The 10,400-nt window shown below is 42.1% G+C and overlaps 3 protein-coding genes across 5 annotated transcripts in view; 2 read left to right on the top strand and 1 right to left on the bottom strand.

Moving 5' to 3' along the window:
• Positions 1-3,158, top strand: part of LOC109463198 (complex I intermediate-associated protein 30, mitochondrial-like) — a 4,960-nt gene extending 1,802 nt beyond the window's left edge. Inside the window, exons 1-4 of one of the 2 annotated variants that reach the window (XM_019759915.1) lie at positions 1,042-1,195; positions 1,451-1,615; positions 1,877-2,062; positions 2,369-3,158. In XM_019759915.1, coding sequence (XP_019615474.1) covers positions 1,112-1,195; positions 1,451-1,615; positions 1,877-2,062; positions 2,369-2,626 — 693 coding nt within the window. In that variant the 5' untranslated portion in view covers positions 1,042-1,111 and the 3' untranslated portion in view covers positions 2,627-3,158. Of the gene's footprint in view, positions 1-1,041; positions 1,196-1,450; positions 1,616-1,876; positions 2,063-2,368 lie in introns of those variants that run through there. The other variant, XM_019759914.1, reaches the window with a different exon arrangement.
• A 9-nt stretch (positions 3,159-3,167) lies between these two features.
• LOC109463199 (radial spoke head protein 9 homolog) lies at positions 3,168-5,994 on the bottom strand. The gene is made up of 6 exons (XM_019759916.1): positions 5,771-5,994; positions 5,425-5,543; positions 4,615-4,780; positions 4,261-4,390; positions 3,912-4,061; positions 3,168-3,713 (listed from the first exon to the last, which is right to left on the bottom strand). Exons 1-6 carry the CDS (start codon positions 5,876-5,878, stop codon positions 3,553-3,555), a joined length of 834 nt encoding a protein of 277 aa, XP_019615475.1. The 5' UTR covers positions 5,879-5,994; the 3' UTR covers positions 3,168-3,552.
• A 151-nt stretch (positions 5,995-6,145) lies between these two features.
• Positions 6,146-10,400, top strand: part of LOC109463197 (nucleoside diphosphate-linked moiety X motif 22-like) — a 6,754-nt gene continuing 2,499 nt past the window's right edge. Inside the window, exons 1-3 of one of the 2 annotated variants that reach the window (XM_019759911.1) lie at positions 6,146-6,193; positions 9,391-9,932; positions 10,173-10,265. In XM_019759911.1, coding sequence (XP_019615470.1) covers positions 9,399-9,932; positions 10,173-10,265 — 627 coding nt within the window. In that variant the 5' untranslated portion in view covers positions 6,146-6,193; positions 9,391-9,398. Of the gene's footprint in view, positions 6,194-8,883; positions 9,016-9,390; positions 9,933-10,172; positions 10,266-10,400 lie in introns of those variants that run through there. The other variant, XM_019759910.1, reaches the window with a different exon arrangement.

A 10,400-nucleotide genomic window follows, 5' to 3' on the forward strand; every position in this document is an offset into this window, starting at 1 on the left:
CCACTACCAACCCTCAGGACCGTACATTTATCAGGGTGGAATTTGAGTTGCCACTTGTCGGCCCATTTTTGTAGACTAGACAAGTCTTGTTGTAGAGCTTCACAGTTTCGTACTTGTGGTACTGGTCTAAACAACTTTGTGTCGTCCGCAAACAATTTCAGAGAACAGTTTACCACTTCTGGCATGTCATTCACGTAGATAGTAAACAAGACCGGACCTAAAACACTGCCCTGTGGGACTCCGCTGTAGACTTCTCCCCATCTAGAGCTGCTTTCATTGATACATACTTTCTGTTTTCGGTTCTGTAAAAAGGATGAAATCCACTTAAGAAGGTTTCCTTTGATCCCATAACTTTCTATTTTGTTCAGAAGTCTTTTGATCGGGACCGAGTCGAATGCCTTGCGAAAGTCCATGTAAATTATGTCCACTGGTTGACCTTCATCTATCCAGGTTGACCAGCTTTCCAGGCATTCTAGGATTTGGGTGACTGTTGACCTCCCAGGGAGGAATCCATGTTGTTGACTTGTGAAGAGGTTGTTGTCTGTCATATGTCTTATGATTTCATCCCTGATTATACCCTCCAACAGTTTCCCAATCACAGACGTTAAACATACCGGTCTGTAATTACTGGGGTTCTTTTTGCACCCTTTCTTGTATATTGGTGAGATGGTACCAGTTTTCCACTCCGTTGGGAGTTTCCCCTCTCTTAAGGACTTCTGAAAGAGTATGCTCAGTGGGTGAGACAAAGTATCCGCCAATTCCTTTATCACTCTGGGGTGTATTTTGTCTGGTCCCATGGCTTTGTTTTGATTCAACTTCTTCAGTCTTTTATTAATTTCTTCGGGACTTGTTTCAATGTCAGTTAGCTCTTCTTTGAGCTTAACGATTATAGATTAACGACCTTTGATGTCTATGTCCCTAAGTTGGACTTGCAAGAGCCCATCCCTCCCTCCCTTCCTTCCTCTGTCACTCTCTATACATGAAGTTAGTGTTGTAACGTTAAGTGCAAAGAACTAGTCAAATGAAATGAACCCGAATCTTTTACATTTGCACCCCCCCAGGGAATGCTCTTAATGAGGTGAGAAAATTAGCAAACGAAACATTTACCCAGATGAAGAGAGATGACCTGGAGCAGTTGATGTTTGAGGACTCCCGCATCCTCTGGAAGTTCAGAGGTCCAGAAGATCTAGATCAGGTACAATTTTTTTATTCGAAACTACATTTGTACTTAAGCCTTCTATGATCAGTATGACTAAGAAACTCATCAAATGTCCTTAAACTCCACAAATTATCCCTTATCGTTTTGGATCCCCAAAGTAGACTAGTGGAATAATCCAACTTTCTTGCAATAAGAAATCTAGGTGTCATCATTTTGAACATTGTACTACTGTAGCTCTTGCCCACATGTACACGGCTGTGTGAATAACTTATTTCCTGATCTTTTACTCAGTGGCTAGTGACATCAGACAAGGAGATGGGGGGCAAGAGTGAAGCATATCTGACCCTCTCTGAGAACAACACTGCGTTCTTCCATGGTGTTACAAACATAGAAGTTCCCAAAGATGGGGTCACACGATATTCTGGATACGCAGCCATGCGGTCCAAACAGCGAAAGGTAAATAGGGGCTTCAATGGATGATACAGTCACCATTCAATCATTGTGATATCTTAACCAGGCATACAAAACAACTACAGGAAGAAACTGCTATATACATATGATAAGAATATGGCCACATAGTCAGGGACCAGATAGAGTTCAGATGATATTGTGCTAAATATGATGGTCATTTGGAGGGTATCAGATATAGAGATCTAATCATTCGTAATCAAAGCTTAGCTGTATATCTGTAAGACAATGTTTATTTGTGCTCTTCAGGCCGCCTTCAACAGAAGAAGTCAGATGGATCTCACACCTTTCAACATCCTGAACCTGCGTGTGCGTGGTGACGGGAGGTCTTACATGATCACCTTGGCACCAGAAAGCTACTTTTCTTCACAATGGGATGATTTGTGGTGCTACTTCTTCTTCACAAGAGGAGGGCCACACTGGCAGGACATACAGGTAAAAACATCAGTATTAATGATCATGAATTCATGGCTTGAATATATGTAGAAAATATATTTGTGGTTTTGTGTAGTGAGAAAGGTCATTGCATACATACACCAATACTTTTTGCCAGTTATGAGTCATGGGCGTAATCTAAAGTAGCATGCATAGTCTAGTGATAAGTGACACTGCCTCTGGACCAAGAGGTCATGGTTTTGAATCCCGGGAAATCACTCAAACTTATTGTGGAACATCAGACAAACTCAATTACAATATGTTTCTACTTTCTTAAAATTAAAGTGTTACATTTTTTTTTCATAGATCCCCTTCTCAAAGTTCTTCCTGACAAGCAAGGGGCGTGTGCAGGATGCCCAGAGTGCTGTACCTAAAGACAGAATCAACACTATTGGCATCACCCTGGGAGACAAGATCAATGGGCCATTTGAGCTGGAGATAGACTTCATGGGCGTGACCATGGACTTGACACACAAGGAGGAGTTTGCATATGAACAGTACTACCAAGGACCGAGGAGGAAGAGATTCACCAAGAAACCATTGCTGTCCACCAAAGATTGGTGATGTCAGACTGCTTTACCAGATATCAGGGTTATACTTTTGTTTTTAGAAAGTACTACGTGCATGTAGTATGGAAGTAGGAAATGGAAAAAGAGTCCTCTGTATGTACATGAATGGGAAATGGGAAAGGAGATGTGACAGTCATCCCCTCCTTCCACATTCACACAACTGTTACCTTCTGCTCAAGCATATACAATATACATATCCATAGGTTTTTTGATCAATAAATCTGGCCTGTGATATCTGGAAATTCTGGTGTGCTTTACTTTGAGTTGTTTGTATAAATTCTTGAATGCTCCTGGGTCTGCTATATAAAGCAGGTGTCTTTTTGTCTCGGTTGATATGTGTGGCTAACAAAAGGGTAAGTAGCAATGTGCCATAGTCAGGATGAAGTGAAGGATTGCTGTGTGGACATATACAGTGAAGAAATACTTTATTTACAGCTCATGTTTCATACAAAGAATTCACACCCAGTTCAACAGCATAGAATTCAACCTAATATAACAGATAAGGTTTTAGAAGGCATTAAAAAGCTACCATTTAATTTACCATTAAATTTATGCACAGTTAGTACAAGAGCTGTCAAATATCTCAATATTGCTTCACATTTTTGAAAGTTGTGGTACCACTTTTTCAAAGAAAGAAGTCAGCTATATAATAGGTTTCTTTTTTAGTTCCTGGAGAAGGATGGGTACACCTGTAATTACATGGATTTTGCCAAATGTGGTTGAGAAACTGGTGCAGATTAGATGCTGCAAATGATACTTTGTCAATATCAAATGACAGGCAACCTCCTGTCATTAGAATAGTCAATGGCATCTGTCTGGTCTAAAAGAAGAGTACTAATAACTCTGTGCTACTTTTATATACAACAAGAATAGAAGTCCTTGACACAGTTCTGTTCTTTAGAATCATCCTACTATGCAAAGTTACAACATAAATGGTAGGTCGTTGTTCTTCTCGCCATTTCCGATGTACATTGAGCCAAACTTGAGTGTGCCGGGAACGTGGAAGAATGTGTAACCAAGCCACACCAGGCTGCGAAGTGCCACCAGGCCGCTGCCACGCTCAAACTGCACACTCCAGGAGCCTGGGGAGGCAAAAATAATATCATTTTAACAGAATTCTAAAAATCTTGTCCTCAACTGACAGGATCTGCTGCTATTGAGCTATATAGTCCTATCTTAAAATCTTGCTTTGGCAAGCTATTAATGCATCAGGCCTTTTGGTGAATAGGATTATTGAAAAAAAAAATGAAGGAAACAGGGACGGAATGAAAGATTTTCACCTCCTCTGGGAATGTCTTCTTCAATTGAGTCCAGGAAGTCGATGGATGGGTCGAGGTCAGCCTTCTCCAGCAGAGTCTTCTCCTTCAGCTTCAGAGGCTCACGCAGGTGGAAGTACGAGTTTAGCTTCCCTGCCTCTGACACAGACAGACCTGTGGAAGGACAAGCAGGGATCAGAAACCATGGTTTCTTGAATATATGTACATGTAGGAGAAATACAACAAGCAAAACTGATGAGCTCAGCACTAGCAAAACACAGGTAAACAGGTGTGTGCTGCAGTCTTCTACCCAAAGTTTGCCACGTTCAACAAGGTTTGTCCAGTGAAGTACACTCATTGCTGCCAACCTCACCTTCAAAGCTACGGTTCCGGATGACTTCCCCGTGAGGTGTCTTGACGAAGGCCCCCCGTGGTGCAATGGCAACCTCCTCATCAATGGTGGCAATGACAGAGGTCAGACGATCCTCCTCTTTCACTTGGATCTAAGGTTGAGACAGACACATCAACATCACTAATATTAAACAACCAGGTCTTGCTTATTATAGTGGTAAATATAAAGATGTACATGTAGATATACATGGCTCAATTTGAAGCCATAGTGGACAAAAAGCATGTTTTGAACAGTGAGGTGTAGCCAGCTGGGCCATACACACCTGAACACTACTATTAGTCTATTAGTACATAAATTATGTAACATTGTACTCACTGTGTGCTCCTCCTCTGTAGCGTCCTCTCCCTCACCAATTTTCCTGATCTCAGTGTGCTCGTACTCGTAGGATGGATCCCCAGTGAACCGTCCCTTCACGACAGATGTGTGATCCCGCATGGCCTTTGTGGCAGGAGGCAGGAGGTTCCACTGCACACAGTCCAGGCTGGGGAGGAGGGAAATAATTTACAATTTTTGTTGCTGTCTCTGAAATGTCTCACTCTTTTAGCAACCTTATCCTGTTCCTTAATTTATTTTGTATAACATTTGATAATAGTTCATCGGTTTCCAATCATGAATGGGGCATACTCGTATGCTTTTTCATAGTGATGATGATACATGTACATTGTATCAGACATTTACTACTAGTGCTGCATACCGGTTCAATGGACTTGGATCCGGACTTGTAAGAATGTTTAGGTTCAAGTCCAAAAAAACCTAAAAGTCAAGAACCGAGTCCGAACTTATTACCATAAAAGACCATTTCACGTACCCCTTTTCTTTCCAAACCACCTAAAACCTTCCGTAGATTGCAAAAACTTTCCTGCAAATGAAGAAAACATTGCCATTGGGCATCGTCAAGTGTTGGCCTCCATGTTATGTGGCCAAAGTTTCACCCAGACAACATTGCAAGGTTGGCAACATGCAATTTTGTATATGCCATTGGTTTAGGTCCGGACTTACAAGTCCGGAACTGAACCTAAACCTCTGGACTTGAATCCGGACCTGAACCTAAATGTGGGTTTAGGTATGCAGCACTATTTACTACTACTACTAGTACTAGTACCTGTAACTGTGGGTAAGTCTCACCTGTACAAGGTTTTCCTTTCTGCCATTTCGTCCCGTGAAACACCTTGTGCGATGAAGTAGTCATCCTTGATGCCCAGGATCTTTCCCCACAGGTACACGCGGTGGAACTTGTAGTGGTTCTGGAACATTGGTCGAAAATAGAGGGAAAATAAGTACTTTATGCATAATTTTTTCTGTAAAACGTTAATACTGTGTAGTGCAAGTTGAGTTACAAACCTGGATGACGATCTGGAACACTCCCCCCCCCCTCCCGAGGAGTATGATAAATTGTTTTCATAGTCTCTAGAAACTACTTCCAAGTAGATATAACGCATTTATCGTGAAGTCAAGGAACCATTTTGCCCACCTTCATAATAACAAGAGATGTTTGAAGTGCCGCCTTCTGCTCGGAGCTCAGGACGACGCCACTACTGGCCACGAAGTCCACGTACTGGATAAGGTCTTCTGAGTCCATGTTTAGTCGTTGTGTGTACTGTTATACAGCCCTGAAGTCTGTTTTCTATCTGAATCAAATGAATGCTGCTGTTCGACGCACGGTTGTTTTGATGTGTCGTCAAGGAGAAGTGTATTCAGAAGCTCTACAGTATTAGCCAATCACTGATCTGTATTGGCAGAGGGCCTTATTTTAAACCAATCAAATGAAGGCTATCTGATACTGCGGGATACAACCTCCCACTAGGCTTTGCGTGTAACCTTTGACCGCTCACCCATCATTTCCGGAAGAAATACCAGAGACACGTTGATACCAACAGTACTTAATCAACGTAATGTGAGTATATGATGTACACGTAACGCTTACATTCGAGTTGGCGACACTTGCAACAGGCAAAAATGTGCGTAAAATTATATTTGGTGCTTTGATATGCGGCAAATAAGGTGACATGACTGTACTCAACTCAAAAGCTCAAAATTATGAGACGTGGCTAACTCGCCAACTGACTGCTGGAACGTTAACTTTAGTTAGTGTGATACTACTGGTAACAAGTTAGGTGGTGAATGACCATAATGGTGATGATGATATTTCTTGCAAGAATAATATCACATCGTGTTGAAGCTAATGTCTTTGTCACTGCCATTTGATGCTCTGTCTGAAGACACAAGATCAATAAACTCATTTTTGAGTCTTTAAATAGATGAAAAGTAGAATCTGATACAAGCTCAATTACTAGTACTACTATTACTAGTAATCAAGCTGAATTGATTTAGTTTGCGGATCTGTACTCTGCTTGATAACCTCCATGAAAAGTGGAGGTCTTTTTTTGTTTGTTTGTGTGTGTCTGTCTAATGTGGATATATTATGCTAATGTGGTCATTTGCATAATTAAAAATGTTGAAATCAAATCTTGCCAAAGAATAGGATATTTCATTTAGATATGAGGTCTCAGAATTCTTTTCCTGTATGAGATACTAGTAATTTACTAGTACATGTAGCCTGGGTGCCATCCTATTTGTATACCGGGGCTCCAATACTCGCTACCCTATTAAAGAAATGTATGCCGGGGCTCCCATACTCGCTACCCTAAGAAATATATGCCGGGGCTCCCATACTCGCTGCCCTAAGAAATATTTCATAGGGCAGCGAGTATGGGAGCCCTGGCATACAAATAGGATGGCACCCAGACCACAGATAATTTTCTGAGAGCTATGGATTGAATGGTGGAGTGATTGGTGTGAATGACATGCCCTGTGAGCTTCTGTGTGTGGAATGTGTGTATTTGCTTTGCCTATGGCTGAAATAGATAGATAATCAACTGGATAGGTGCCGTCTCAGCTAGCTGAAGACATGATCACATGAATTTAGGTAAAATACTAATGATAAGCTTGGACATTACAATGTCATTTGTTGAAATATATACCAGTAACAATAAATTGTTCCAATACAAGTTGGACAGTTTTAGATGATCTAAAATTTGTTGTATTAGAGCCCCATGAATAAAGAACTATGAATGGAGACCTGTTAGTCAGATCTACTGAATGTATTGCCTAAGAAATATGCCTTTGTATGTTTTGTACTGCATTGTATTGTTGTATTAATTTTGTGTTTGTGTTTTGGAGAGCAACTTGTAAAGTTTTTGATACACTTGTTTGATACCCTTCTCATGTTAATTCATTTGTGGTGAATTTTTATAAATAGATAGATACATACATACATACATACATACATACATACAACAGGCTGTTAACTCAGCCAGATGGAGAGAAACATTGTCTCACAGTTCCAACAACATTAAACTGAAATATGGTAGAATATACTGATCATATGATGGAATAGATTTTATGATCAATGAGACAGCTGAACACCCATTCAGAGCAAAGAATCTGCCAATTTGGCACTTTGAAAGAGGTAAAAGAAGAACATTTTATGGTAGACTGTAGTTTATATGGCAGTGATAGAAATAATTTTAGTATGTGTATATAGATAATGAATTGTTTCCACTGAGATTTATCTTTAATATTGGTGCCGAAAAAATACATTATTTTAACTCAAAGATTTTGATCAATCGCCTCACCCGCTACTTGCTAGCTGTCACGTTCTTTGGAAGCCTGCGGCAAAATGCCAACTCGTCACTAGCATGGGTGACGCACAACACTGTATTTGTTTGGGGTTAGTGTCCTTGTCAGTTGTGTGGATCATGGGAGAGAAGGTCTAGGTGAAACTTTTAGTGATTCACTAAAAACGTCACATTGGCATGGTCCATCAGTTTCATCCGAACAAAGGAAACTTAAGCCATAAATCAACAATAGGTGTATCATATGCATGTAGTTCGGTGAAAAGGGAACACAATATTCTTACATGTAAGTAGAAGGATAGCAACTCAAGCTTACTAGTCAGTAAATGTTTAGGCCTGTTACCGCCCCTACTTTGTTGCCTTTATCTACATTCTGTACGTGGATAGTTAAGCACTTTGTAGGCGTGCCCATGATGTAGTGTATTTGGGGTTTCACGAACAACGAAAAGCACACCTGGACATTAAAAGACTCATCAGCAACTCCACTATTTGCCCAGCCTGACTCACCTTCGCCATGGTTCACCGGGTGTAAACAAACGCAGATTTACGTCATTGGTGGTATTCAGTGATGTAACTATTTGCCTCGCCAGGATTCCATGAAGCGAAAACTACGTACACATTTCAGTAATTAGCATGGAGACCTGTTAGTCAGGTCTGCTTAGTACGTAAGAAATACAACTGGCTTTTACATAACACGGCTCTTGGGAAACATTTTGTACTGTTTTGACAACAACGAGTTAGAATTTGCGTTCAATACGACGGGGACCTTGTTGGCGAAACTCTGTTTTGTCTGAAATTCTCCGAACTTGTCTCGTGTAGGCGTCTGGTGGTTTCGACGCTAATCCTGGCATAATTACTGACTTACGTCATTGTCCGTATATTGGGTGGTGCACAAAGTGGGCGGAGGTCATTTGGCGAGGCAGTCTTTGAGTTACGGCTGTGTGCTACGGTAGCTACAACGGCTGCTTAGAAACCGTTCGTTTGGGACGATAACAGTACAGCGCTAGTTAGTGTGGTCAAATGTGTACCTCTGTAGTGATGAAACCAGGACGGAGACGATCCAGCGGCGGGAAACTGCCAGGTTTGTGACCAAATGTCCATGGGTTAACACTTGATTCAACGACACAACAGGTTGTTATGTAGGCATTGTGTTTGACTCGATAAAGGGTAGTTTTCTTATCCTCTGAAAGAACGCGATATTCATCGACGCCAGATTGCTTCTGGGTACTGTTTGTCGTTTACATCATTACTACGCCTGAGATTTATATTTGAACTACACTAGAATCTACCAGGTTACAAAACCATGCTTTGCAGTATCGTCTGCTCTGGGCATTTTGTCCCGAAAGAATGTCCAAACAAATACGAATTTCGAGGACATAACTTAAGACAAGCTTTGGACAAACCTTCGGCAACCCATAATTGTTTAAAATGTTCAAGGTGAATTCTATTTGTTTAGTATGCAGAATGACGTCATCCTCCACTCCGAACGGAACGAAAGGAACGACTTATTACGAGGATGACTTCTTCATGTTCCTGTCCTGCGGTGCGCGCGATGGCCTGCCCAAGTCACGGGTCAGGGTCGACTTCTCCAGCGAAAAGTACGGCCGGAAGGTTGAACCATCCACCGAGCCCAACATCGCCCGCTTCTGGGAGGACCACAAACGGAACAACCCCCGCTTGTTCAACGGGTCCAAGTTTCGCATGCAGTCCGTGGATATGTTGGAGAGAGATGGGGAAGGGAACAACCTTGTGACATTCCGCATTGGTCTGACGGACTATCGTGACTTTATGGGCACGAATATGAGCAGGGACGCCGCCTATTTGATGCAGAGGGGACGGCAGAGTTGCGGGGACCCGCACGCGTACCTGTCCCAGCCCGTGGGGGTGGGGTCCATGGTCATCACCAGTGACGACCAGGTGGTGATGATGCGGCGGAGCAGCTGGGTGTCAGAAGGGCCGGGGCAGCTGGACCGCCCGGGGGGACACGCCGAACCCAAGGTAAACATGTCGTAGGATTCGTGTTCTTCGTGATTTCCCTATCGCTATTGATGTAAAGCTGTATATAGAACACAAACACCTTTCTTAAGAATCGTGCTTGCGGCTCGGATTCGCATTCTCTGTGATCTACGTACAGATGAATACTAAGTACTAGTAGTACATTGTATCGTAATAAATGTGCCAGTATGTATAGATAGCACTTCACCTTTCATTGTTGATAAGAATCATGTTTGCCGACAGGAAGTGACCAAAAGGTGCGGCTCGGACGAGTTCACAAACGATGCTGTGCTGGACGAGCTGTTCGAGTCGGTCATTAGTGAAATTCGTGACGAGGTGAGAGACAACACCTGTTGGCATGTGTTTCGTCTGAGTAATTGCAGGCAGAAAGATGACGCTGTTATGGGCATACGTGTAATACACAGCTGGGCATTGTTCTGTCTCGTACCCCTAAAAGTTTGGAAGACGGCC

This window comes from Branchiostoma belcheri, unplaced genomic scaffold, assembly GCF_001625305.1.
Source record: "Branchiostoma belcheri isolate BF01 breed outbred unplaced genomic scaffold, Haploidv18h27 scaffold123, whole genome shotgun sequence".
NCBI classification, from domain to species: domain Eukaryota; kingdom Metazoa; phylum Chordata; class Leptocardii; order Amphioxiformes; family Branchiostomatidae; genus Branchiostoma; species Branchiostoma belcheri.

Excerpts from the sequence above, each read along its gene's own strand:
- LOC109463199 (XM_019759916.1), bottom strand. The coding sequence starts at position 5,878 with ATGGACTCAGAAGACCTTATCCAGTACGTGGACTTCGTGGCCAGTAGT. Across the intron at positions 4,781-5,424 it reads GAAAGGAAAACCTTGTACAG|CCTGGACTGTGTGCAGTGGA; the intron begins GTGAGACTTACC and ends CCTCCTCCCCAG. Across the intron at positions 3,714-3,911 it reads AGAAGACATTCCCAGAGGAG|GCTCCTGGAGTGTGCAGTTT; the intron begins GTGAAAATCTTT and ends TTGCCTCCCCAG.